At 38.3% G+C, this 26,341-nt stretch overlaps 1 protein-coding gene across 4 annotated transcripts in view; it reads left to right on the forward strand.

Annotated features, from left to right (window-relative positions):
• PRLR (prolactin receptor) overlaps nt 1–26,341 on the forward strand; it is a 207,783-nt gene that overhangs the window by 163,722 nt on the left and 17,720 nt on the right. For 2 of the 4 annotated variants that reach the window (XM_027846288.1, XM_027846287.1), the window contains exons 3-5: nt 9,797–9,909; nt 19,651–19,783; nt 22,911–23,080. In XM_027846288.1, the coding sequence (XP_027702089.1) occupies nt 9,840–9,909; nt 19,651–19,783; nt 22,911–23,080 (373 nt within the window). In that variant the 5' untranslated portion in view covers nt 9,797–9,839. Of the gene's footprint in view, nt 1–5,667; nt 5,707–9,796; nt 9,910–19,650; nt 19,784–22,910; nt 23,081–26,341 lie in introns of those variants that run through there. The other 2 variants (XM_027846289.1, XM_027846290.1) reach the window with 2 other exon arrangements.

Genomic DNA, 26,341 nt, shown 5'->3' on the forward strand with positions numbered 1-26,341 from the left:
GTACGTTTAAAGCCTACTGGATGTTTACAATAAATCTGGCACCAATACAGCAAGTTCCTGGGATGAGAGGGCCACCATGCTGCCTACAGAAGAGCAAACTGCCCTGGGTTCTGGAAGAACAAAGCAGGTTAAAGTTTCCATGCCAATCAGTATTGGGATTGTGCCCATGAATGACTGCTGCACTTCCAGTCTGGGTGAGAAACTGAGATTTTTCAAAAAAAAAATCCTTTTGTGGGTTGTTAGATGGTCTCTGAGATTGCTTTCAACCCCAAGATTCTTCGAATCTGAGAGGAAGTAGGCACCCTAGACTAAAAGAAACTGATAAGATGATGTGATAAGTGAATAATATTATGTGGCCTAAAGAGCAAAGAAACAAAAAAAAAGATAATAATTCATATTTCTATAGCAATTGAAAGTTTACAAAATACTTCTCCCACTACATCTCTGTGACATAGGTAGTACAAACATAATTATCTCTTTTTTTCAGATGAAGAAGCTAAAGCACACAGAATTAAAATTACTTGCCTGGAGTCATAAGTGGCAGAACCCAAATTCAAACTCAGTTGGGAGACCCAACTCCAAGTCTGTTGTTCTTTCCATTATATTTTACATTACTGTAGGAGCCTGAAAAAAATAGAGTGAATATTAATGGTAGCTTAAGCCTTCCAAAGGTGCTAGGAATACATTAATTATTAGAAAAGTAGTGTATAGCCGCAGCTTGCTATCTATAGATGGAGGGCAAATGTTCACAATCAAAAGCATTACTTTCTTTCTAAAAAAAAAAAAAAAATGGGGGCAGGCAGTTAGGTGGTGCAGTGGATAAAGCACTGGCCCTGGAGTCAGGAGGACCTGAGTTCAAATCCAACCTCAGACATATAACACTCACTAGCTGTATGACAGTAGGCAAGTCACTTAACCCTGACTGCCTCACCAAAAAAATAAATAAATAAATAAATAAATGAAATGGTTTTATGACATAACGACTAGAACCCTGGAAAGATGAAGAGTGCCTTTATTTAAGAAATACTTTATCTCCTCACTTGTTGCTAAACAAAAACTTTAAAAAAAAGAGAGAGAAAGAGAGGTACGTTGACCTAGAAAACCTTTCCTTATGAAACACCAATAAGATTGTAATATTATTTATTCTAATGAGTTTAAAAGCCAATGGACGTTTTATTTCTCCTTAAGTTTTCATATAGTGACTCAATGCGGGAGATGATAGAGTCTGATATCCATTCTCTTGACTGGTAATAATGATTTTCATAGTTACATAACACAGCCCATATGTGATACTATTAGCCTGCCAACCACTAATGGGATAATAAAATTCTGGAGAAGCATGGAAACCACACTCGATTGAGTGGCAGGCAGTCAAGCTTGTAGACTCATCTCTACACTCATTTCTACCACTGAACTTGGGCAAGTACTTCAATCCTCTGGCTCTGGACCTCAGTTTCCTCATCTGTAAAATGAAGAATTGGACTAGATGATCCCAAAAATTCCTTCTAGAACCAATGTTCTTTGTCTTGGTGACAGATGCTATTGAGAAAGTGTAGCCTAATGGACAAGAATGCTAGATTTAGAGTCAGGAAGACTTCATTTCAAAGTTAGCTTCTAACACTTACTGGATGTGTGACCATGAGCAAGTTGTTTAACTTCTTAGAGCTCCAGATTCCTCATCCAAAAAATTGGAGTAATATAATATAATGTATATAAAGTATTTTGCAAAACTTAAAGTGCTATATAAATGTTATTATTATTATTATTATTATGAATAGTTTCCCTTATGGGAAAATCCAGGTATTTCCCAACAAAGGGCATCTGAAATCAGTAAGATTAAAAACATTTAAAAAAATTCTGATTTAAAAAATTTCTGTATGAAAAATTGTTAAATGTGACCCCAGTGAATAGTTAAGAAAGCAAAAAAGGTTTTCCTTCACAAATACCCATGGTCATGAGTAAACATGTTTTCATTGATAAGACATGAAAGTACAGGTATCCAGAAAACAATTGGAGATGTAGGACTAGAGTTAAGAAATTTGGGATCTGTCTGTATATATATATGTGTGTATGTATGTATGTATGTATGTATGTATGTAAATACATACATAAGTATGTGTGTATATATATCTATATTAGGGAGTCACCTGGATTGAGATTACAACTATAGAATGTAAGTTTCCTGAAGGCACAGTCTTTTGTATATTTATATATATGTATGTATGTATGTATGTATCCACAGAGCTTGATGACATAGTAGGCTCTTTAACAAATACTTGTTGATTGAATGAATAAAGACATTGATGAGAACAGAACACGTAAAGAAAGAGCAACCATGGGGAGAGAAAAAGAGGGCTTTTTATTCTATCTGGAAAAATGTAGATAAAAAAATTTAGAATCAGAGTTCATAAAACAGTAGCAAATAAAGAGAGGATAAACATAGACTTATTGACAATACATTTTGGCACATCAGAACTAGAAGGCCTGCTTCAAAACTCCAAAGAAGCAGTTTTAGGACAAATGAATGGAAGTAAGAACAATGTGTCCTATGTGAGTGGGTTGTCAGCTAATGGAACTTGTTGTTCAAGAGAAGGTACAGGCTGGAAATATGAATGTGTTCAAGACCTAGGGAAGGCAGATCCATATTGGGTTACAAAATTTTTTTTTAATGTTTAGAGTATAAGAATCATAGCAGTTTAGGGTTGTAAGAAGAAAGAGAAATTATCATTCTAAATAAATCAAACCCCTCATACCTCATATTCACTTTGGATATATTTTGTATACATACATGTATAAGTGCGTGGATATACATGCATATATACATATATACACATATACATGCACACATACATACTTATATATATATATATATGTATGTATAAATATGGACAATAGAATATGAGCTCCTTAAGGCCAGAGATGATTTCTCTTTTTTTTTTTTTTGTATTTTTATCCTAGAAGTTAGAGGGAACCATAGGAGCTCATCAAATAAGGCAGTGACATGGTTAGAGCTATGCTTTAGGAACATTATTTTGACTGCTGAGTGGAAGATGGACTAGTATGGGGAAAGAGAGTTGAGGCAGGGAGACCAACCAGCAAGCTATTGCTATAGTTTAGGTATGAAATGATGAGGGACCACACCAACATGGTGGCAGTGGTAATGGAGAGAAATCCCTGCAAGAGATGATATAAAGATAAGATTGACAAGACTTGACAACAAATTGGATGGGGATTAAGGGGTAGAAAGTAGGGAGTCAAGGGTGACAACTAGGGTGTGATCCTAGGTGACTGGGAGGATGGCAATGCCCTTGGCAGTAATAGGGAATTTCTTTTTGAGGATAGTTTGGGAGGAAAGATAATGAGTTCAGTTTTGGACTCCATTTTTTTGAAAGACAATGAGTTCAGTTTTGGACTCCAATTTCTGTACTCCAGTTTCAGATGTTTGATAGGCAGCTGTAGATGTCACACAACTATTAAGTGTCTCAGGTCGGATTCACACTCAAGTCTTCCTGACCTGACAGAGTGTCCAGCACTCTATCTGCTATGCTACATCAATATATTCTCCTAACTTAAAAACAACAGTACGATGTTAGAAAGAGAGAAAGGCTTCCAGCTGAAAGCAAAGTAGTATAATGCTAGTCTATCTCAGCTATGGCCTCAAACCACAAGTTGGAATAACTCAAGAAAACAGGATGGATGAGAAGGAGAAACAATAGAGAAAGCAATTCATCCCTTCCCCTGTAACTTCATCAATCAATTGTTGTTGTTTGTCCTTCATTCTCGAAGAGGATGATAATATTGGGAAGGTGATGTCATGACTAGCAAGTGAATTAGATTTAAGTGAGACAGGGCTGTGCAAAGTCACCAGCCTCACTTTTCACTTTCTCCTCCAGAGCCATCTGGGTCCAGTGGCAAGATATAGATCAGGACAACTAGAGATGGCACCTGTGGAGTGGGGAGACCTTGGCCTTTTTAAGCTAAGGTCTTTCCCAGGTTCCAGTTTGTCTGAAGCAACACCCATTCAGTGATTAAGGCTAGATAAGAAATAAGGCAAAGAATCTAGTCAAAAATAATCAGTCTGGGAGAGGAAGACCCTCAGGATTTCTGGCCAAAACAGAAACGATTGTTATTTATACTCACTTGGAACCCTATGTTGGTTCAACAATGACCAAATAAGGCTTGGGCTTGGACCTACTGTTGATCAATCAATGAGAGCCAGAGTGATTTGGGTTTAAGACATAGTCTTTTAAAAAGAAATCTAACTCATAAACCCCGAGATATCTTGTGAGGTTTCAGTGTGATTGTGTATATCATAGCTATCAGTGTTCACATCTTAACCCTCCTCCATGGACCTGTAAGGTCCAAAAGGGACAGTGATCAGGTATTATCTAAACTTTATATTTTCCCAGAGTACTTAACCCCATATGCAGTTAATAAATGTTACTGAATAGAACTAAATTTTGTCTCATAATTTGCTATTTGTCTATCCCTCCCATACTTCACCTGTATGTATATAAAGATGTAAAATTGTTTTTTTTGTTTTTAAATATATTTAAGCAATTAAAGCTTGAAACTGTTCTAAGACTTTTGAGGCACCCAGTATTATCAATGGTGTGTCTAAATGCTGCTGAAGGGTCCCCTAACCAGTGCTCTCTCCCAACTGACTTTGCCCTGTGCCTGATTTGCATAGTTGATTGATCTACTCAAACCTATGCCCTAAGAGGATGGACCACCCCTAAAATAGATTGACTACTTAAGCCTATTTGCCCTGGAGTTGGGGGTTACTACCACAAGAAAGTTTGAGTGATTGATGCAGTCTGTAAATCAAAATCCCAAATACTCTTTTCCCCAAGGTTTGCATTCCTATGTCCTGCCAGGAAGGAGTTTTCTGGGAAGAGAAAAACCTTCTGAACATTCCCATCTCTTTGGGGTCCAGCAGGTACATAAACACTGTTGCCCTGCCTGGTCAATAGGCATGTGCAAAGCATAATGAGTATTTTAGCAGCACATCAAACAATATTTAAACCTTTTCCAATATTGCATGTTGGGCAGTCTTGCTCCTAGATTTACTTCCTTGACTTTAAAATCCATGGATTATTATTATTATCATTATCGTTGTCATTATTATTAGCATTAGTTTATTTAAGAAAAATTTAAGCCATGTGTTTCTGAGAATTAACAGTTCACCAAATCTATTTTCTGAGACCTATTGTAAGTCCAGAGAAATTAATGAATTTTTTTCAAATAAGGCTTTAAAAGTTTTTTGGAGGGGAGAGGATTCTGGTAAGATGGCTGAGTGGGTCAGAGAACTTTTGGCTCTCCAAATTTCCTCCACAGAAAAAGACAGAACATTGCCTTTGAGGCAACATAGAACAGTGGAAAGAAACAAAGTCTGGGTAAAGCAATTGTTCTCCTAAGACAACCTAAGAAGGTCCCAAAAATGACCCGACCTCAGGGCCTGAGTGAAGTGCAAACACCTCCAGACCAACTCTGAGGATTCAACAAACAACAAGCCTTGGGCAGCCAGGGCTGAGAGGCAGCCTCAGCCTTACAAACTTTCATTTCACAGACAGTGTACGGGTCTGATGGCCGAGTAGGAGAAGATTGAAGGACTGTCCACTCTTGAGGGACACCAAGCACAGCTGTGCTGGCCAGACAGAACCTGGACCGGGCTGCTGCTGTCAGGGAGGAGTTAGCACACACCTGGTGAGTTCAGTAGCAAGGGACAGGGACTGTGCTGGCTATGGGAGAGCAGAATCCCTGGTTTCAGTTCCAGGGAAGAGAGGACAGCTGTAGTTTGCAGCCACAGAGGGACAGAAGGGAGTAAAATCATTTGCAGGATATCATGACTGAGGACTCTAGCATGGCTTAGGAGTGTAGAGGAGAGCCCAACGTTGAGCCCAGAGACAGACCTCAGAAAATAACACTTAAAAGGACCTGAGGCTTGGGACATTGTTCTCCATACCTTAGGACTAGATCTTAATCACACTAATAACTACTAAAAACAAAATTTAAAAAAAAATGAGCAAGCAAAGAAGAAAGAACCCAACCATAGATAGCAACTATAGGGATAGAGAAGATCTGGGTTCATATTCAGAGAAAGAAAATGGAGCTTAAAAAAAAAAGCCAATCCTTTTTAAATCAGAAATGTCAAATAATCCCAAGCACAAAAAAGCCCTTGAAAGAACTTAAAAAGGACTTTAAAAATCAAATAAGAGAGATTGAGGAAAAATTAGAAAAAAAAAGAACAATCCAAGAAAATCAAGAAAATTATGAAAAGAAAGTCAACCAACTTGAAATAGAGATTCAAAAACTTAAGGAAGAAAATAATTCCTTAAAACCTAGAATTGGGCAAAGGGAAGCTAATGACATTCTAAGACACAAAGAAATAATAAAACAAAATCAAAAGAATGAAAAAATAGAAGAGAATGTGAAACATCTCATCAGAAAAACAACTAATCTGGAGAAAAGAGGAGAAAAAATATAAGAATAATTGGACTGCCTGAAAATTATTATTAAAAAAAGAATCTTGATACAATATTACAAGAAATTATCTAGAAAAATTGCCTTGAAGTTCTAGAACAAGAAGAGAAAGCAGAAATAGAAAAAAAAAAAAATCCACTGATCACCACCTGAAAGAGATCCCAGGAGGAAAACTTACAGGAATATCATAGCCAAGTTTCAAAGCTCCCAGGTTAAGGAGAAAATATTGGAAGCAACAAGAAAAAAAAACCAATTTAAATACATGGAACTACAATAAGGATTACACAAGACCTAGCAGCTATTACTTTGAACAACTGTAGGTCTTGGAATATTATATTTCACAGAGCAAAAGAGCTGGGTTTATGACCAAGGGTAACTTACCCAGCAAAGTTAAGTATAATCCTGAATGAAACAAAAACAGACATAAACTGAAAAACTTTCAAGTATTTGTGACAAAAGAAGTGGAACTTAAGAGAAAATTTGACATTTAACATCCAAGAGGAATATAAAGTAAACATTAAGGACCAATTAATTACAAGGGGCTTAATAAGGTCAAATCATTTGCTCCTTATATATGAAAATACTATCAGTTCTTTTATGACTGTCATTTTTATTTGGGTAGTTTGAGAGAAAGGCTTGGGCTGAGCTGAATATAATGGGGAAATTCTGAAAAAACTGCAGGGAGACATAAAAAGGAACAATTATCTCATACAAAAGAGGCAGAAAAGGAAAAATTGATACAGAAAAAGTTAGTGGCGGGGAGGGTGATAATGCTGAAACCTTACTCTCATCAGGAATGAGTTAAAGAGGGAACAAGATATATATATACAGAAGGGTATAAAAGTCTTCTAAATTCAGAAAGAAACAAGAGGGCAAAGGGATAGGGTAGGGGGAGAGGATAAGGGAGGGATTCTTGGAGGGGTAGGCAGGTTAAGGAATAGGAGGGCAAGGTAGCAGGTAGAAGTAAAGCAGAGGCATGATAAGGGATAGAAATGGGGTGAAAAGGATAGTTAGGAAAAATAGGAAGGAGGAAAATATGCAACAAGTAATTATAGCTTAGAACGTGAATGGGATGAATTTACCCCAAAAATGGAACCTGATAGCAAATTAAAAATTAGAATTCAACAATATGTTGCTTTCAGGAAATGCTATAAAAATGAGAGATACACACAAACATAAAATAAAGGCCAGGAGTAGAATTTATTATGTAAAAAAATCAGGGGAAGTAATCATGATCTCAGTTAAAGCTAAAACGGATTTAATCAAAAGAGAAAAACAGGGAAACTATAATATGTGTCAGACATATTATTCAATATTGTTTTAGAATACTTAAAGTAACTAGACATTATAAAATACCTGAGAGTATACCTGCCAAAACAGACATAGGAACTATACAAATATATAAAACACTTTTTATACAAATAAAGTTAGACCTAAATAATTGAAGTAATATTTATTGTTCATGGTTAGATAAAGCCAATATAATAAAAAAATTATAATTTTACCTAACTAATCTATTTATGTAATTTATGTAATGCCATCCCAATTAAATTACTAAAAATGTACTAAATTACTAAAAATTATCTTACTTAGAAAAAATAATAACTAAGTTCATTTGGAATATCAAAAGGTCAAGAACTTCAAAGAAACCAGGGGGGAAAAAAGGTGTAAAAGAAGCAGATTTAGTAGTAGGAGACCTAAAACCATATCATTAGAGCATATGAGAGAATTGTTGAAGTGTAAAATGGATAATTTTTATTATTTTAAATTAACATTTTCTTGTACAAATAAAACCTATGCAGCCAAGAACAGAAGGAATGCAGAAAATTGAGAAAAAACTTTCATAGACAATCTCTCAGATAGGATGTGATTGGATTGGAATATTGCTGTGGTAGAATAACTGATGAGCTGGTTGATTTAGAAAAATATGGAAAGACTTGGACTTATAAAGAAAGATGCTATCCACCTTCAGAGAAGCAGATGACAAGTAAAAATAAGTATAGTATGGTCTCATGTATATGTGTAGGAATGTATGTGCATATATATGGGTATGGTCATAGATATCTGTGTATATGTATGTATATATATATGTATACATATATGTATATATACAATTATATGCATATATACAAATTATATATATACGATTAAATACAGAGATGGATATCTACATGTAGGTATCTATCTCTGCACTTGTAGCCTTCTTGGGGGGGGTGGCGGGGACTGAGTGGAAAAAATAAAGTAAAAAGTACACAGCAGAGAGCAAAAGAAAACCAATAAGGAAGCAAAGAAAAGCTGGACAGCTTTGAAAACAATGTGTAGTATTTATTATATAGGTTTTCTTGAAATAGAAATTTTTTGCTTTATATTGAATTCTCTCTTATGTTCTTCTGCGTACATAGCAATTCTTTTTTTTTTCTTTTCTTATTTTGTATTTCAGTTTAAAAGAAATTTAAAAAATTAAAATTTTGGGTGGTTTCCCCCTTAGAAAAAATTTTTAGTAGCGTTAGGAATAGTGTACCAAGTACCAAACAAAAAAAATTCAAACCCTGAAAGGTTAAAATTTGACTGAACACTGAGTCCTCCGGATCTGAGCCAAGCCTGTAGTGATGGACATCTAAGAGTAAGACTTTAGAGAAGAATAAAACTGAAGTGGAGATAGGCTCATGCAGGTTCTTTGATAGCTGTCCCATGCACAATAGGAGGAGGTTCCCTTTATGGCACCTTGAACTTCCACTTGAATCCAGAATCAGCCGCCCAGAGCCTACACAGAGGTGGAATGAGCCCAGGCCCAGGCCCTAGCCTTTCTGATGGATCCCACCTGTGCTGCCAATAATAGAATGTGACTCCTCACCCTGGCACATAGCAAACATACTTGTTGTCTTGCTTTGTCTCTTCCAACCAAAGTTACAGTCAGATGGGGGCAACCCCTGCCCCCATAGTCAGACACTTGGACACAGCCAGTCACCAAAGGACTTTAAAGGCTGTGCAGGAGTTCCCAAACAGGCAAAGCAAAAAGAAAAGAGCAGGGAGGCTAATTGCACTAAAAACCTGCTTCTAATGCTGCTACCTTGGGCCCTGTATGTTGTCTTCGGGTGACCTCTGGTGGCCAGATTTCTCACACGCCTCAAAGTCCATGCCCCCCAGCTCAAACAGCTGACCATGGTACATTCTTTTACATTCCTGTCCTTTCCTTTTGTCATTCACTTCAAGCAGGGAGCATGTTTCAGGTACAAATCCATGCAGGAAAGGGGTCTCTGTGCCTGGCTGGTCTTCTCACTTAACCAGAGCTGCCTGCTGCCCTCTCTTTCAGTGAACCGCTGATACCTTTCCTGTTGAAAGAGAAGGAAGCAAACATGAAGGAAAATGTGACATCAGCAACTGCCTTTCTTTTGCTTCTTTTTCTCCACACCCACCTTCTGAATGGTAAGTAAGAGCTCCTTCTTGCTTTGTATTATTCCTAGGGCGGTGGAGGGGAAGGGGTGGGGGGATTTGAAATCCATCTCAGATCTTTTGGAACTTATTTGTGGGAATTAAAATTATTTACTCTGTTTGCACTGCTGTTAGATCATCTGTGTGCTAGGAAATTAGAAGGAAACTGTGCAACTGATATTTACTCATTTGCATATGTAAATTATGGAGTTGTACCCATGTATTCTACCCTCACATTGGTGGTAGAGTAGAAAGAGTCCTGGATTGGAAGTTAGGTGACTTAGATTTCTAGCCTTGGTCTGCCATTCATTAGCTATGTGGTCTTGGACATGTAACTTAACTCCTTTGAGCTTTAGTTTCCACATCTGTAAAATGAGGCCAATAATACCCATCCTACCTACCCTACAAGGGTATTATAAGGATAGTGTATGTTTAAGTCCTTTTAAACCACAAACTATTAAACAAATATGAGGTACTATATTAACTGATGGAAAACAAAGCAGACTGATGGGAGGAGAGAGAGTTATGGATTTGGAATCAAAGGATTTGAGATCTGGTTCCATTGTGCTATAACCATGGGATTCCAGATAAGTTATTTCATCACTCTCAGCCTCAGTTTTTTATCTGTAAAATGGGCATGATGATAGTTGAACTACCTAAATTGGCAGGATTATTGATGGCTCTAAAAATGCGTACTGTGTCTCTGAACTCTTTCTCTATGCTAACCGAATATAGACACCTGAATATAGACACACCTGAGTTAGATGGTGAGAGGGAGAAAGTCCATTAGTTTCAAATGTCTTCAATATTAAGAAAAAAAAATTTGGTTGGCTTTGAATTTTACAATTTCTGTTTTCTTGTGGAGGTGTTAGTGAGCAATGAAATACTTAAAAAAACAAAAGCAGGCAGAAGAGGAAAGAAAGAAGAACCTGAATAATCCATAAAGTAGATAGGTGTATTAGGGGGATTCCTCTCCCCTTCCTTTAATTAACATAATCCCAGAAAGGAAGGGGCAGATAGCATAGGTATTAATGTGCTAACAATGTGCCATTTTCTATTATCCCATTTCAAAGTCTGAAGGAGTTCTCTGACTGGCAGCAAGCCACTGGATGTAAAAATATTGGCCATGGCCCCAGAGATCTTTAAAAGCTAAGCCTACTGAGCTCTGGACACTAGTAGTTTGAGTCATTGAGGAGGAAAACAAAACAGATATAGATACAGAAAAGCAACCTTTAAGGCAGAAAGCAGCCACAGGAGAAAAAATATATTCAATTGTGAATTGAAGGGAGAATTAGCCCTAGTCATTGGTGGCTGCACTTCAGGAGAGGAGTCCCAAGAAGCACAGCTGAGGTACCTGTCCAAAAGAGAGGCCATGCCCCAGGGGGAGTAACGTAAGGGCTCCACAAGAAGGAAAAGAGCATTGGGGTCCTGCAGTACCAGAGGCATCAGCTATTATGGCCACGTGCCTCCTGTACACATTTGCCTCACTACCCTCATACCCCTCCATGACCTCTCTGCAGCATTTGGCTCCATTAACCATACCCTGGACCCTCTCCTTGATCCTCAGCTCTGAATCAGAGATATCATCCATTCCTAAAGTTCTTATCACCTAACTTCTCTTTCTCTGGCTCCTTCTAGGCTCTCATATTCACCCAGTTCTTTTCTCTTCATGATGTTCTTCCCCAATGCTACATCTTTGAGTCTTTTGTTGTTTTTCTCCTCTTCTCACTTTTCTGTGTATGCTCATTTACTTGGCAATCTTATCTTATCCTGTGGTTTCAATATATCTCTAGCCCTGACCTCTCTTGAATTCCAGACTACATCTCTGACTGACATCTTTGCGTAGTTGTGCTACCCGCCCTTTAATTTTAATGTATCCTAAACCAAGCTTATAATTTTTTCTCAAAAACTCACTTCATCTTCTGACTTAACTAAATGTCTCTGTGGTACTACCATTCACCTAACCTCCCTTGTTAGAAATCATGATGTTATCTTTGATTCTTGCCCTTTCTTTCCCCTTCCTCTGTTTCTCAGGCATAAACACAATCCTGTTGCTAATACCATGCCATATTATTTGCCATCTTCTTCCTCTCTATTCCCACAGGCATGATGGAAATTTATAAGTCTCATCACAAATATTAATGCATTAATAGTTTTGTATTATTAGTGATATAATAATAATAGTAATACTGTAGCTGTATTAGTAGAAATATAAGCCATACTTTTCCCCTTCCAAATCTGATTTATATAAAACCTAAGCATTACCTACAATTACATTCTCACTCAATTCAATTCACAAAAATGTATTGAGGATCTATAATATAAAGGTCTACCTACTTTGAGGCATCATCATGACATAGAAGGGACTCTGGAATCTTGAAGGGTATGGTAGCAGAGAACAAGACTTAGCAGATCCAACAGGATAGCAAGACTTTGAGCCATGTTGTATTTGGAGTATTTTATTGAGTTCTGAGTACCCCATTTTAGGAAGTGTAGTGATGAAGAGCTGAAATGTGTCCAAAAGATGTCAACGAGGGTGGTAAAGGACTTCAAGATCATGACAGATGAGGATCAGAGGCAAGGACTAAAGATATTTTATTATAAATACTAGCTACATTCCCCAATCATATCTTTTAAAGGCAAATATTCTCTTCAGGATATTTTTAACAATGGACAACAGGACACTTAGTGTGTCTAAACCCCACTATATAAAGAGATATTGTTCAAGAGTGAGAGAGAGATATTTAATGAGGACTGGCAGACACATGGATTTTTCAGAGATATTTCTAGCTCAGAATAAACATACAAACCCATCGACATTTCTAGATAGAGAATGTAATTCTTAAGAGTAACCTTAAAGATACTAGATACTCAAGCATTCCAGAAAATAGTAAGGATTTGGATAAACTCCCTTAGGCCAAGTGAGTGTACCTTGACACAGTCAGGTGGGCTCCCCTTGGAGAAGATGGATGAGAGACAGAGATAGAGAAGAGAAAAGAACTCTGTGTCTGGGTTCTCTTCTGCCCATCATAGCAGATCTGCTGCCAACTATTATTCCACCTGCCAAGAAAGGGGCCTAGAGCAAAAGTGCAAAGTCATGAAAACAGAAAGGGGAGAGCCTCCCCAGAAGACCTCAGCCTAATTAATTTGCACCCTGTCTCCTCACCCTCTTTCAATTACTTTCAGTCTAATCCATTAATGGTCAGATTCATAGTCAAGTTCCTTCTTGTCAGAACCTATATTTTCTCCTCAGTTGCCTAGAGGATTGGGATGCTAAGACTTCCTTTTCAAGGGATGAGATTTTTTTTAGATAAGAGAAAGAGGTGTCCTTATAACAACAAAAAGTTGTCTTCTCAGCTTTTCATAAAGCCCATTGGCCCCACATTCTCAAGACCTATTGTTCTGGCTGGAGATGAGCAGATGGGTTAGGTATTGTGCACCATCCCCATTCCAGACCATTAGAAGGTGTCAGTTGAAGATTCTGGCAATAATCTGTTACCAGGCCCATCTCAGAATCAGTCACATGATTTCATGGTTTGAAGGACCTTCCAAGCTCATATGTAGGCCAGCCTGTACCTACCTTACTGAGAACCCTGCCTGCTCCAGAGTCAGTGCTCTTGAGAAAATGGCAGCCTAATAAGAGACAAATACACAGAAATAACTATGACAACAAGGAGGAATGTGGCAAAAGATAAGGAATGTACAAGAAAAGTGTTATGATAATTGGAGGAGGAGTGACTCCTCACCCTCCCTTTATCCCAACATATCTGTTACCAAAATCTTGTTGCTTCTGCCTTCTTGCACTGATCTCCATCTCTCCAATCACACAGCTACAGTAACCTAGCTGTTGTAATTCAAGTCCTTATAATGTCTCTCTTGGACTAATGCAATATCTTGTTCATGCCTCTAGTCCTCTCCATTCCAATTCATTCTCCATACAGTTGCCAAAATTACAAAGTGCCTTTAAGCACAAATTTGACCATCTTGTTCCCCTATTCAATAAAATCCAATGGCTCCCTATTACCTCCTATGATGCGTCTATCAAACGCTCAACCAGCAATTTATTAAGCACCTGCTATGTGCTAAGCACTGGATATACAAGTACAAAGAATGAAATAATCCTTAATTCTCCACAAACTTGGGATAAAATATAAATGCTTCTGGCTTTTTAAAGTCCTTCACAACCTGGTACCTTTCCAGCTTTAATATATATTACTTCTCTTTCTATACTATACAGCCCAGTCATATCGGCCACCTTGCTGTCCTCATCCATGTGTCTTTACCACATCTTTGCGCCCATTTAGAACCACCAGATTCCTACAAGGTTTATCTTAAGTACCATCATACATGAAGTCTTTCCTGAATCTTGACATATCCACCCCCCCTTCTCAAAAAGTTATCTCCTATCTATTTTTGGGTGGAAGAGGGAGGGGGTATTGGACCAGTTGATTTTTACCCCAGCTCAGTTGACATAACCATTGAAGACTGGGTACTAATGTGTTAACAAGGTGTTAATGTCCTATTATCTCTTTACTAAGTGTGAATTCTTTTCACTGGTTAAATAAGAAGGTACAAGACCTTTGGTTTCTTGGTCTTGTGAAAATTGCTTTCCTTGCCCCTTCCCGCAGACCTTTAAATAGCTTCTACTTGGAGTCAATTCAAGAATTCAAGGAAGTCCTGGCTAGAAACAGCATTGTAGAGGAGAGACACATGCACACGTGTGCGCGCACGCACACACACACACACACACACACACACACACACATATACCTTGGAAAAAGCTTGTTCTGAATGTTCCTGTTGCTAGTGCTACAAGGGAACACAAGCAGATCCCTCCTTTAAGCACCCTCTGAACAACCCCCTATATCCAAGTCTCTAGAGGTTCCCACTGCAAAAGCCACTGACTTTCCTTCCCTCATTCACATCTGCAAGACTACAGAAGATGTTTCAAGTGTATGCAGTGGGAGGAGATTCCCCCACACCCAGTTCTTTGTTCCATAGAGGTTGCATTTTATTGTGTTTTCTACTTGTAGATACCTGACCTCAGAGCTATGGTTACCTTTGTAGGTGAGGCACTATGGATCTTATAATCACAGATATGAAAAGTAGGTGGTGGAAGAGGAAGGCAGAATTGGTAGAATTCACTAAGTATGGAGGTTTTAGAATTTTCCAACTGAAAACAGGGCTGCAGTAGGTGGAGAGCAAAATAAGGGAAAGTAGTAAAGAGAGCAAATAACCCTACCTCATATCTGAGAAGTTCAGCATCCTAGAAGAGGACCAGGATTCAAATCCTGATTCTGCCATCTGCACCATCTTGGGCAAATCATTTAACCACTATGGACCTCAGATTGCTGACCTGTAAGATGAGGGTCTGGTCTAGATGACCTTTAAGGTTCACTCCAGCTCTAAATCTATGAACCTGTGTTGCATGTTCATTTTTTTTAAAGATTGGTCTTCCTATATCACCCACCTTGGAAGCCAAGGAGCTACTCATGGTTCTGATCCCACTACTGATTTGTACAGGAGCTGTTACCTGCTCTGTTTCTGACTTGAGCTAGTTAGTTCCTCATTATGCAACCTGGTGGCTTCTACTCCCAGGAGGTTCATCATATTAATGCCAAACTCAGTGGAGACACCCAGTGGCTTAACATGCTGAAGCTCAGAACTCCAGAGCTCAAGAGCTCCTCCAGCCCGAGGCTCCCTGATAGTTAGGATACAGTGCCATCATGCCAGGCTGATCCATATTCATTTGACATTTTAATTTATCCTACTTTCTTACATCCCCTTTAACTTCATTTGATTTCTTATATTTTGTATGGCAGAAACATTTATTTACTTTAAAAAAAAAAGTTTCTCTCAAAAGGTCAGTGGTTTGCTTATATGGTAATTTTGTATGATTATTTTTCAGGCTCTGCTTATACAAATATTTTTTCCTTTATATGAGATCTGATTTGAAGAGATATAACCACTCTTCACAGAATCATAATCTCAGATTTGGAAAGAACTTGGTAGTTGTCTCATTGAATCCATGTCTGAAAAGAATCATATCTGCAACATACTCAATGAGTGGTTGCCTAGCTTTTGCTTGAAGACTTCCACTAATGGGCAGTCCACCATTCAGAGGCAGCCCCATCTACTTCAGGACGGTTTTTGTTAAGCTTTTTCTGACATCAAAGCTAAACTTATATCTTTGCAGTCTGTACCCATTTTCCTAGTTCTTTTCTCTGAGACCAAGTAAAACAACTCTTTTCTCTCTTCCCTATGACAACTCTTCAAATACTGGGAGGCAGCTACCATATCCTCTGTAAGTCTACTTCTCCAGGCTTAATATCCCAGGTGCTTTCAACCAAAACTCATGAGCCATAATTTTAAGGCCATTCACTATTCTAGCTGCCCTCCCTAGGTACGTTATAGCTTACCACTGTCCTCCCCCACAAGCTGTGGTACCTGGAATTGAACACAATATTATAAATGTAGCCCAACAGGGACTGTATTTATAGACTCAGTCTCTAAACTAGAAAGAACTCAAGGTTATCTCATTCAACTAATACCTGAAAAAGAACACATTGTGTATATGTATAAATATATATATATACATATATACATATATATGTGTGTGTGTGTGTGTGTGTGTGTGTGTGTGTATAAATCTCTCTAGAGTCCTAACAGCCAATGAAATATGTGCTAATATTATCCTCACTTTACAGATGGATATACACTGAGGCTGAGAGGTTAGGCAATTTACCCAGGATCATACATCTAGTAAGTAATGTCTGAAAGAGAATTTAAACTCAGGTCTTCTGAGTCCAAGTCCAACTTCTATCCAGTACACCACCTAGTATACACACTAAGGATATATAGGTGAAAAAAAATGACCCTTTCTATTATACCACACTACCTCCCAATGGAGGTACTTGGAAAAGAATATACTTGGAACAATATAGTAATTTGTGAAACATACACTTAGTGTGGTACATCTTAGGTTGTGAACTACTCACGATAAAACCCCAGTTGCATTTTCTGAGCCAGGGTACAAATATGGTGAGTATGAGAGACAACAGAAAAGGGAGAACTTGGAATATTGAGATAAGAGCTGAGAATGTATTACTATCCTCGATTTCTTGATCCAGGCTTCAGATGGGACAGTTCTAGTAAAAAGTAGATTCTGTGAGGTTAGTTGGATATGTGTCATTGAAGTGGCCCAACCAACAAATTATCAGCACCTGAACTAATCTGCCTCAATCTAACTCAGAAATCTCATGAAGAGAGTATGGGGTCAATCTGCAGACACATCAATTCCTGGAATTTGACCAAGGAATTCAGGAATCATGAAGTCCCAAGGATCTCCACCATCTGAGAGGGTTTCCATGTTTCATATAGAAAGAGTTCAATCTTTTTAATTTGTATAGGCTTCTTTGGAATGTTTTGGAATACCATTTATCATTACAGAATTTTCTCATTTCTAAAATTATTAGCTCCATGTTGTTCAACCATATCATCCATGACAAATAAAAGGATATTGGATTTTCAAACATTTGTTATGTTCAGGGGGAGAATGGGAATCTTAAGGAAGATAATTCAATATTTCAGTGGATTTGTCATCCCGGTGAGGAAGGTTTTGGCAGAGGGAAATTCAGACATTTTGTGCCTCAAGAATGTCAGAGGTTTCTCTGTTTTTCTACTTAACTGTATATTCAACTCAGATGGGGGATGGAACAGAGAGAAGTGCAAATCATCAGCAAAACAAGGGATTCAGAAAAGAGAGGTAGAGGAAGAGTTGGGGAGAAAGGAGAAAAGGGACCAGGAAACTGAAGAAAGTGGCCAGGAAGAAAAACCGGAAGGGAAGGAGAACAAAAGGGACAGAATAGTATGGGGAAGGGAGTTAAAGGGGAAAGGAAAAGTCAAGAGAAGGCAGAAAGTATCAGAGGAGCAATTCTGAAGAGGGGAAAGTCAGTGGTGAAGAAGGAAGAGATCAGAACTATTTGGAAGGAGGTCAGTAAGTGTTGGAGAAGGGGTGGGGTGGCTGGGTAGGCTAATGTTGGGGAAAGGAAAGTCAGAATTAATTAGCCAAGCATCTGCAGGGTGCTTAGTATCCAAGGAATTTTTATTGTATTAATCACACTTGTGCTTCTGGGCATTTTAGGGTTTATGTGCTCCATATAACCAAAACATATTGGAGCTGCAAGGGACTTATACCATCCTCATTTATAGAAGAGGATACTGGGATCCAGAGATGTGAAGCAGATCACCCACAGGCACACTGTAAATGGTGATAGCCTTCCAATTAGTATCCCTAGTCCCTTAAAAGCTAATCCAGTGCTCTTCTTTCTACTTCCCCCAAGCTGCCTCTCAACAATCTAACTCCTTATGAGCATTTCCCCTTTTGACAAATAACCATGTCTTCATTTTTATCACCATTTATTCATTTTTCAATGTTTTGTGTTTATTCACTGAGCCTTACAGACCTGTAGGCCATCACTATCACCCCAGTTTGAGAAGTGCCATGCGCTAACTAGAATTCCCCCCCTGGAATCCTGTCCAGCTGCCTGAAAGCCAGTCTGTCTTGGAGCTGGCAAGACTGTAGATGAGTCCTTGAATATTAGCTCCAGCCTCCATAGTCCCTCCATTAGCTCCATAATCCCCTCTATCTACAGCACTTAGGAAGTGGCACCCATGGAACTGTCTCTATTTGATAGAATCTGGTAGAATATGAATCACCCATATATATGTGGCACACATTATATTGTGAGCTCCTTGAGGAGGTTGACTGTTTACCTCTTTTCTTTTTTCTTTTCTTTTCTTTTTCTCTTTTTAGCATGTCCCTAGTTGCCTATCACAGTACCTGAACCACAGTTAAGTGCTTAATAAAGGCTTGTCAACTTGATTTACCTTATGGTTTAAAGCGCCTCTTTCACAACCACCCTGTGAGGTTGATGAATGTTATTGCCACCATTTTACATGTGAGCCAGTACAGGCTGTAAGGCAGAGGTTCTTAACGTTTTGCGTGTCATGGACTCCTTTGGCACTTTGATAAAGTCTGTAAGCCCCTTTTCAGAATGATGTTTTTAAATGCATAAAATAAAATACAAAAGGTTACAAAGGCAACCAATAATATTGAAATAATGTTATCAGAGTATTTTTTAAAATTTATGTTATACAGTTATCCCTTCCACATCGTGATTTTTCCCCATCACAACTTCAGTATATTGAGGGTCATAAGAAATTAAATGGGAATTTTTTAGGAGTTTTGTGGAAGCCACAGATGGCACGCAAAGGCTAGCAGACAACATAGAAAATGTATTTTTACTTAACATTAACCTACATATAGCCTATGACCAAACTCTTAATCCAGATTTCATAATAAGGTATTGTAAACACCCCATAAAAGAAAAAGAAAAAAAATCAGACTTCCCTGGTATGAAGGGAGGGCCAAAATATTTTCCATGGATCATTTCCCTAGCCCCCATGATGTGGAAGGGATAACTACAGTTCACAGACACCATGAAATCTACCCACAGACCCTTTGGGAATTCTGCTCTGAGAGGTTAAGTTCACAATTACATTGCTAGCAAATACCAAAACCAGGTATTGAAGCCCAGATCTCCTCACTCCAAATGCAGTGAGTGCTCTTTCTGCTGTCTCCCATAACCCATCAAGAGCTGCTGAAGATAGAAGTGGTATGAGGAGTTGTATAGGGCATAATAATGACCCCAGTTGGTATCTGACTTTCTCTAGGACAATCAGCCCCTGGAAAGCCTAAGATCGAAAAGTGTCGTTCTCCTGAAAAGGAAACATTCACTTGCTGGTGGAAACCAGGATCAGATGGAGGAATTCCTACCAACTACACTTTGTTTTACAGAAAAGAAGGGTAAAAAAAAGTTACACTTTCTCCTCATTTATTCTAATCAAACTTTATCATCCTCGATTCAAATACAGTCCAGTGGTGGTGGGATTGCCAGAGCCAGCCTTCCTTCTATTTCCTGGACTGACAGATGTCCTATATCCACATTCTCCTGCCCAAGTTCATGAGACTTAGATCCATTTGTTATTTAACATTGATTGTCATTATATATTAATGAAGACTGTTATTAGTAACAGTGCTTTAAGTATGATTCTACCAGATACCACCATTGCTATACCTCTGTGGACTTCTTTGGGATGTTTCATGCCATTTATCACTTTAGAATTTTCTCATTTCCTAAAATTATTAGTTTCACATTGTTACAGTGTATAGAACTCAATTGTATTATCTGTGATAATAAAGGGTGTTTGGATTTCCAAAGAGGTTTTATATTCAGGGACAGAAAGGGGACTATGAAGAAGGTAATTTGATACTTTGATGGATTTGTTATCTTAAAGGAGAAAATAAATGCTTGTTAATTGAATTAAAAATTTAATTTAAAAAATATATAGGACAGAAAAAAGTTCCAATTTTAACCCATCCACATCTTCTTATCCTGTGGAACCTTCTTCCATGTCCTCACTCTACAGGGAGTGAATCCATTTGCCATACAGAGGACCTTCCCCTAGCTCTCCTAACCAGATAGAGATACCAATGGAACTCAAGTGCCATTTACCATTTATCCCTCCTCCAGTTCACTCCATGACCTGCCTACCTAGTAGGAATTTTGTTTTCTGAAAGGAAATACTTTGTAAAGGAGGATATGAGGGGCTGTTTTGAAAGTAAATGGGAAATTCATATGATGGAAAGAATTTGGTGGAAAAGATACATTCAAGGATAACTAGCAAAGACATTTTTTAAAGATTTAAACACTCCCATGTTGAACATGTCCTCCTACCTGGGAGCCAAACATTCCATCTGAACAATGAGTCCAATTTTCACATTTCAAGAATCTATTCACCTAAACATATGTTTAGCTGAAAAAATTTTGTCACCTACATGATATGTCTTCTATTTAGATACCTAAGTTTAAGTATAAACAGCCAAATGAAGAACTTGAGTTAGGGAACAAGGCTCTGAGGCCACGTCACCATGATGGTGACTGACACAACCTTAAGTATACTGAGGTAAGAAAGGTTGGAGGAGAAGAAAAGTAGGAAATTTTCTTATTTTAAAATCTGGGAGACCCAGTTACATGTTTTAACATGTGTTCTCCATACCTATTTACCATCCTGGTTTCTCACCTTCTGGACTCTTTAGCTTGCTTTTGTCCTTCTTAAAATGCAGTGATCAATACTTAACACAGAGCCACAATGTGGCCTAAGGCAGAATGAAGAGAAACTAGTACTTCCTTTGCTCTGAGCATCATGCCTGCTTTCATGCAGCCTTCGATGGCATTACCTTTTTTGATCACCACTTCACACAATTGCCATGTCCTGAGCTTGCAGTCCACTGAAACCCCAGATCTTTTTCAGCAAACCATTGCCTAGCCAAGCCTGCCCAATCTTATACTTTTAAAGTTGACTTTTTTTAATACAAGTTTAAGACTTTACATTTATAGCTATTAAATGTCATCTTATTTTGGTCATCTCGTTATTCTAGCTCATTGGTCTCTTTTTGAATCCCAATGGGACCTATCTCTCCAAGTTTTGTGTCATCTGTAAACTTGACTTCTATATATTAATGCATAATCTATACATCTTTTATAGCTTAATACAAATTATTGGGGGGAAAATGTTGATCAACACAGAGTGAAGTACTGATCCCTTGGGCACTGAAGTAAAGATCTCCCTCCAAGTTAATTTCAACCGATTTATCAGTTTGCTTTGGGTCTGGTCATTCAACCAGTTTAAAACACATCTATCTGTGTTACTATCTAGTATATTTCTCTCTACATTATTCACTATCACAGAGTAAGAAACTGCATCAAATGCCTTTCTGAATTCTTAAGTATCCAATGTCTGCAGTTTCCCCTAATCTGTCAGTCTAATTATTCCATCAAAAAAGGAAGTAAGATTAATGTGGTATGACCCGCTCTTCCTGGAGCAAGATAAAATGTGGTAATATTTTTGCAAACTTAAAGCACTATATAAATCCTAGCTATTATTACTATTACTGTTATTATTATTATTATTAATATGCAGCCACGCTGGCTGTTGGCGCTCATTGCCTAAGTGCTTACAAGCCATCCTCCTAATAACGTGTCATAGAATTTTGCCAGGAACAGAAATCAAATTTACCTATTGACTACAGAGTATACCTTCTTACTATTTTTATGACATTTGAAAGAATATCTGCCCTTCTTTAGTCCTGTGTCCCTAGGATCTTTCAGAGATCACCGGTAGTTGCTCAACAATCACACCTGCCAATTTTTTTGAAACCTAAGAAATGGTTTGTCTAGGAATGGTAATTTGAACTCACTGAGGATAGTTAGATGCTGCCTAACCATCAATTCCTTTATCTTGGGTTTCTACTCCCTGCTAATCATTTTTGTTCTCTTTTCCAATTCCAATCCATTATCCACCTTAGAAAAAAAGAGAAAATACGAATCAAGTAGTTCAGATTTCTCACTATAATCCCTTATGCTCATCTCATCCACCCCAAAAAGAAATTGTTTCCCTTTTTTTGAGCCTTTTCTTGCCCCCAACATGACTTTAAAGAAACAACAACCACTTCTCATTCTCTTTAATGTTATATCATCAGCTTCTGCTCATTCTGGTCTTTGCTTCCTTCTCCGTAATCTTTCTTAAATCTAGATTTGTCATTGAGTTTCCCATGTATTCACATCAATATCTATAGGTAGTTCCCCTTTATCTTTCTCACCACACTCATTTCTGCTTTTGTCAACTTGGTCACTTCCATAAGGTACTCCCCCAGCGACTCCCACTCTTCCCAAATCTCTTCTCTAGCACTTTGCTATTTATTATTTCTAATTCTCATTCTTTATCCCTCCCCAGTCCAAAAAGCACAGCTTTCACTATGGCTCTTCCTTTAGGATACTTGATTCCCCAAAGCTAGTAACACTTTTCTAATGAGAAAATTAAAAACACCATTCCAGGATTATTTTCTTAACTTTTTTTGTTATTTCTTTCAGAGAGTCACTCACCCATGAATGTCCTGACTACAAAACTGGAGGTCCTAATTCCTGTTATTTTAACAAGAGGCACACCTCTATATGGATGGTCTACATCATCTGGGTCAATGCCACTAACCAGATGGGAAGGAGTATGTCAGAGCCACGTTATGTGGATGTGACTTACATAGGTAAGGAAAAAAAAGCTTTTCAAATCATTAGCTAACAAACAAAAACTGATTTGAGTTCTCTTAGCCACTATAAATATCTCCAAATAATAAGATCAGAATATATACATGATACTTGTCATCTGAACATGATTATCCTATTTTCATTTAGTTATTATTTGCTTGCTGTACCCTCTTCAACACACACACACACACACACACACACACTTAGTTGTAGCCAGAACAGTTTCCAAGGATACTTTACTTCCAAGTCTTCTCTTCTCAGCAACCACAAATTAGTAGCTGCCACTGCTCAAATTGAATTTGTGCAGGTAAGTAGGGTTTAAATGAATTTAAGTGGATGAGAGTTGGGAGAAGGAAATAATGATAAAGATTTTCAGGAATGGATCTCAGTCCTATGGGATTATTGGAATAGATGGGGTCAAGATATTTAGCAAGGATGATAGACCTAGTGAATGATTCAACTGAACCATAGAGTGGAGAGATGCAAGAAGGGTCATAGTTTTGCCAGAGAGTCTAGAAGTTAGACAGAAAAAGAATAAGAAACACTGGGAACCAACTCAACTGGAAGCTAACCCATAAGCCTCTGTCACTCAGGCTGTGAAAATATCAAGCATGACACAGATTTGTTTTGCCTCTGGGAGGAACCAGGGAAAGTAAATCACACACACACACACACACACACACACACACACACACACACATGAAATTGATTGGGAATGTGGCAGGAATTATTAGCTAGTGGAGCAGAGTCTGCCAGTAATTGGGAAGGAAACTTGAGAGGGGTCAAGGGCAATTGTCCTGCCATGGGGTCTTCATAAAGATGCTTTGGGTCCCAGGGAGGGACTACGTAGGCAAAGTTAGCAAGGTTCTGCTAGACTCTGGGGCAGCAGGAAGTTATATTGCCAAGAGTTTGATTTACAAAAATTAGGAATGTCTGTCAGTTAGGAGAGTATAGTTGAGCATGTACTGACCATGAAAAGTTGGCTTTTTGGGGTAGATCTAGTATAGTTGAGAACCATTCCTGTCCTTTGGCAGGCAGGAGGCAGTAGAGGACAAATAGTTTTGGGGGTAACTGATAAAAAGGCAGCCTGGGTAGTAGGTTAGTTGTCTTCATTATAATACCCTTTCATATGGAATGGTACATAGGTTTGTGTAGTTTTTCAAAGCAAGAATATCTTCAACTGGGAATGAAGATGCCCCAAGAAATTCTCCTAAGGGCTACTCACTATAATTAAGAACTACAGTTAATGGCCAAGGTACATTATTCTGTAGCACAGGCCTAGAGGAACCTGGAGTGGAAGGAAAGGCAAAGATAATAATGCAGCCGTCTGAAATGTCAGAGAAAGTCAAGGTTGTGATATCTTACTAGTCAAGTGGCCTCCTTAATAATGTCAAGAGGAAACCAAATAGACAAATAGTGATGGCCTTTTAATGGGCTTCTATGGAAGACCAGATAAGAGAATTGAGTCACTGTCATACCACTATTAGATTGAGCCTATGACATCAGATATTAATGTGAGAGGCCAGTGTGCCAAAAGCCAACAGACCTGCTATGACCCTGAGTAGCTCTTCTGCAACCTTGGTTCCAAGGAAAAGTAGTTCTCATGATAAAGCTGCCACCATCCTGGATTTATACAATGACCTTCACTGCTGTAAGACATTTCCTGCAAATGGAATGCCTCACCCCATGTCTGAAGCTCCTTTCTGTATACCAAACAGTGTGGTGCTTTTAAAAATATTCATGTGGTAAAATTAAGTGGTTTTCTGATACATAGAGCATCAGATAGGGGACCACTTTTATGACAAAATTCTGGAGGTGTCACCAGAAAAAATGAATAGTTCAGTTACTCCCTACGGTAGCATGGCTTCCACAGACTATCAATCAAGTACAGAGGGTAAACCAAGAAATTAAACAGTTCCTGCATTGTTGCCAATTATCTACAGCAGGACTGGCCCTCATACTTTCCTATGGTTGAATTTGCCCACATAAAGGCAATGGACTCAGTGTTTGAATTATCCTTTTCCAGGTCACATCAGAGTATGCCCCTACATTAATCAATAAACAAACATTTATTAAGAAGCAACATGGTGTAGAGGATAGGCATCTGGTCTTGTAGGCAGGAAGAGCTGACTGGGTTCAAGGCCTTCCTCTGACATTTGTTGGCTATGTGGCCTTGGGCAAGTAACTCAATATCCCAATATTTTCAGTTGTGTCAGACTCAAATAGAAAATGAGGCCACTAATCCATACATAAGGATCTCTGCCAGCAGCATACTTAATTTTAAAATGCAACATTATCTGTGTTTTATATTATTTTTATTTATTTTGTTTAAAATTTCCTGATTACATTTTAATCTGGTTTGGGCCATATGCTGCCTACCTGCCCATGTTTGACACCTCAAATCTAGAAAACTCTCTAAGACTAAAAATTATAGAGAAGGTGCCGACCTGCACTAGTAGAGGGAGCTTTCTTATCTAAGAAATGCTTGTACTGGTGAAATTTCAGATGTAGGACCTATCATTATCTCTATGTGCCAGGCACTGTGCTAGGTGCTGAAGAGAAAAAGACAAAAGTGAAGTAAATAGTCCCTGGTCTCAAGGAGTTTATTTTTGCAAGAAAGAATACAGCACACACAAATAAAGACATATACAAAATAAATACAAGGTTATCTGGGTCGGGAGGGGAAGCTGTGGGAATCAGGAAAGGCCTCATGCCAAAGGTGGCATTGGAGCTGAATTTTAAAAGAAATAAGGGGATCTAAGAGACAGAGGTAATTCTAGACACGGGGAGCAGCCAGTACGAAGGGAGAGAGAGAGAAGAGACAGCATATCACATATGAGGAACAAAGAGAAGGCCTGTTTAACTGGACCACAGAGTATGGGAAGTGAAATAACGCATGGCAAGGTTGAAAAGGAAAAACATCCCCATCTGAGGATTCCAGTGATACTGCAAATGCCTAACAGAAAGCAAGCACACGCCCTTTACAGGTGGAATTCTGGGCACTGCAGCAAGCTCTTAAGAGATCACTGAAGCAAATTGGAAACACAAGGGTCTTAACATAAAGAATGTTCTCCCACAATGTCAGGGAGAGGCCAGGCCTGACTAAACCATTCAAACTTAACAGCATGAAGGCCCTCAATGAGTGTTCCTCATGGACTTTTACCATCACCCAGACTTTGAATCTGGTAACATATAAAATCAGTGTATAGGAAAGGAAAGGAAAGGAAAGGAAAGGAAAGGAAAGGAAAGGAAAGGAAAGG

Source organism: Vombatus ursinus, unplaced genomic scaffold (genome assembly GCF_900497805.2).
Source record: "Vombatus ursinus unplaced genomic scaffold, bare-nosed wombat genome assembly UNPS02015106.1, whole genome shotgun sequence".
Taxonomy (NCBI): domain Eukaryota; kingdom Metazoa; phylum Chordata; class Mammalia; order Diprotodontia; family Vombatidae; genus Vombatus; species Vombatus ursinus.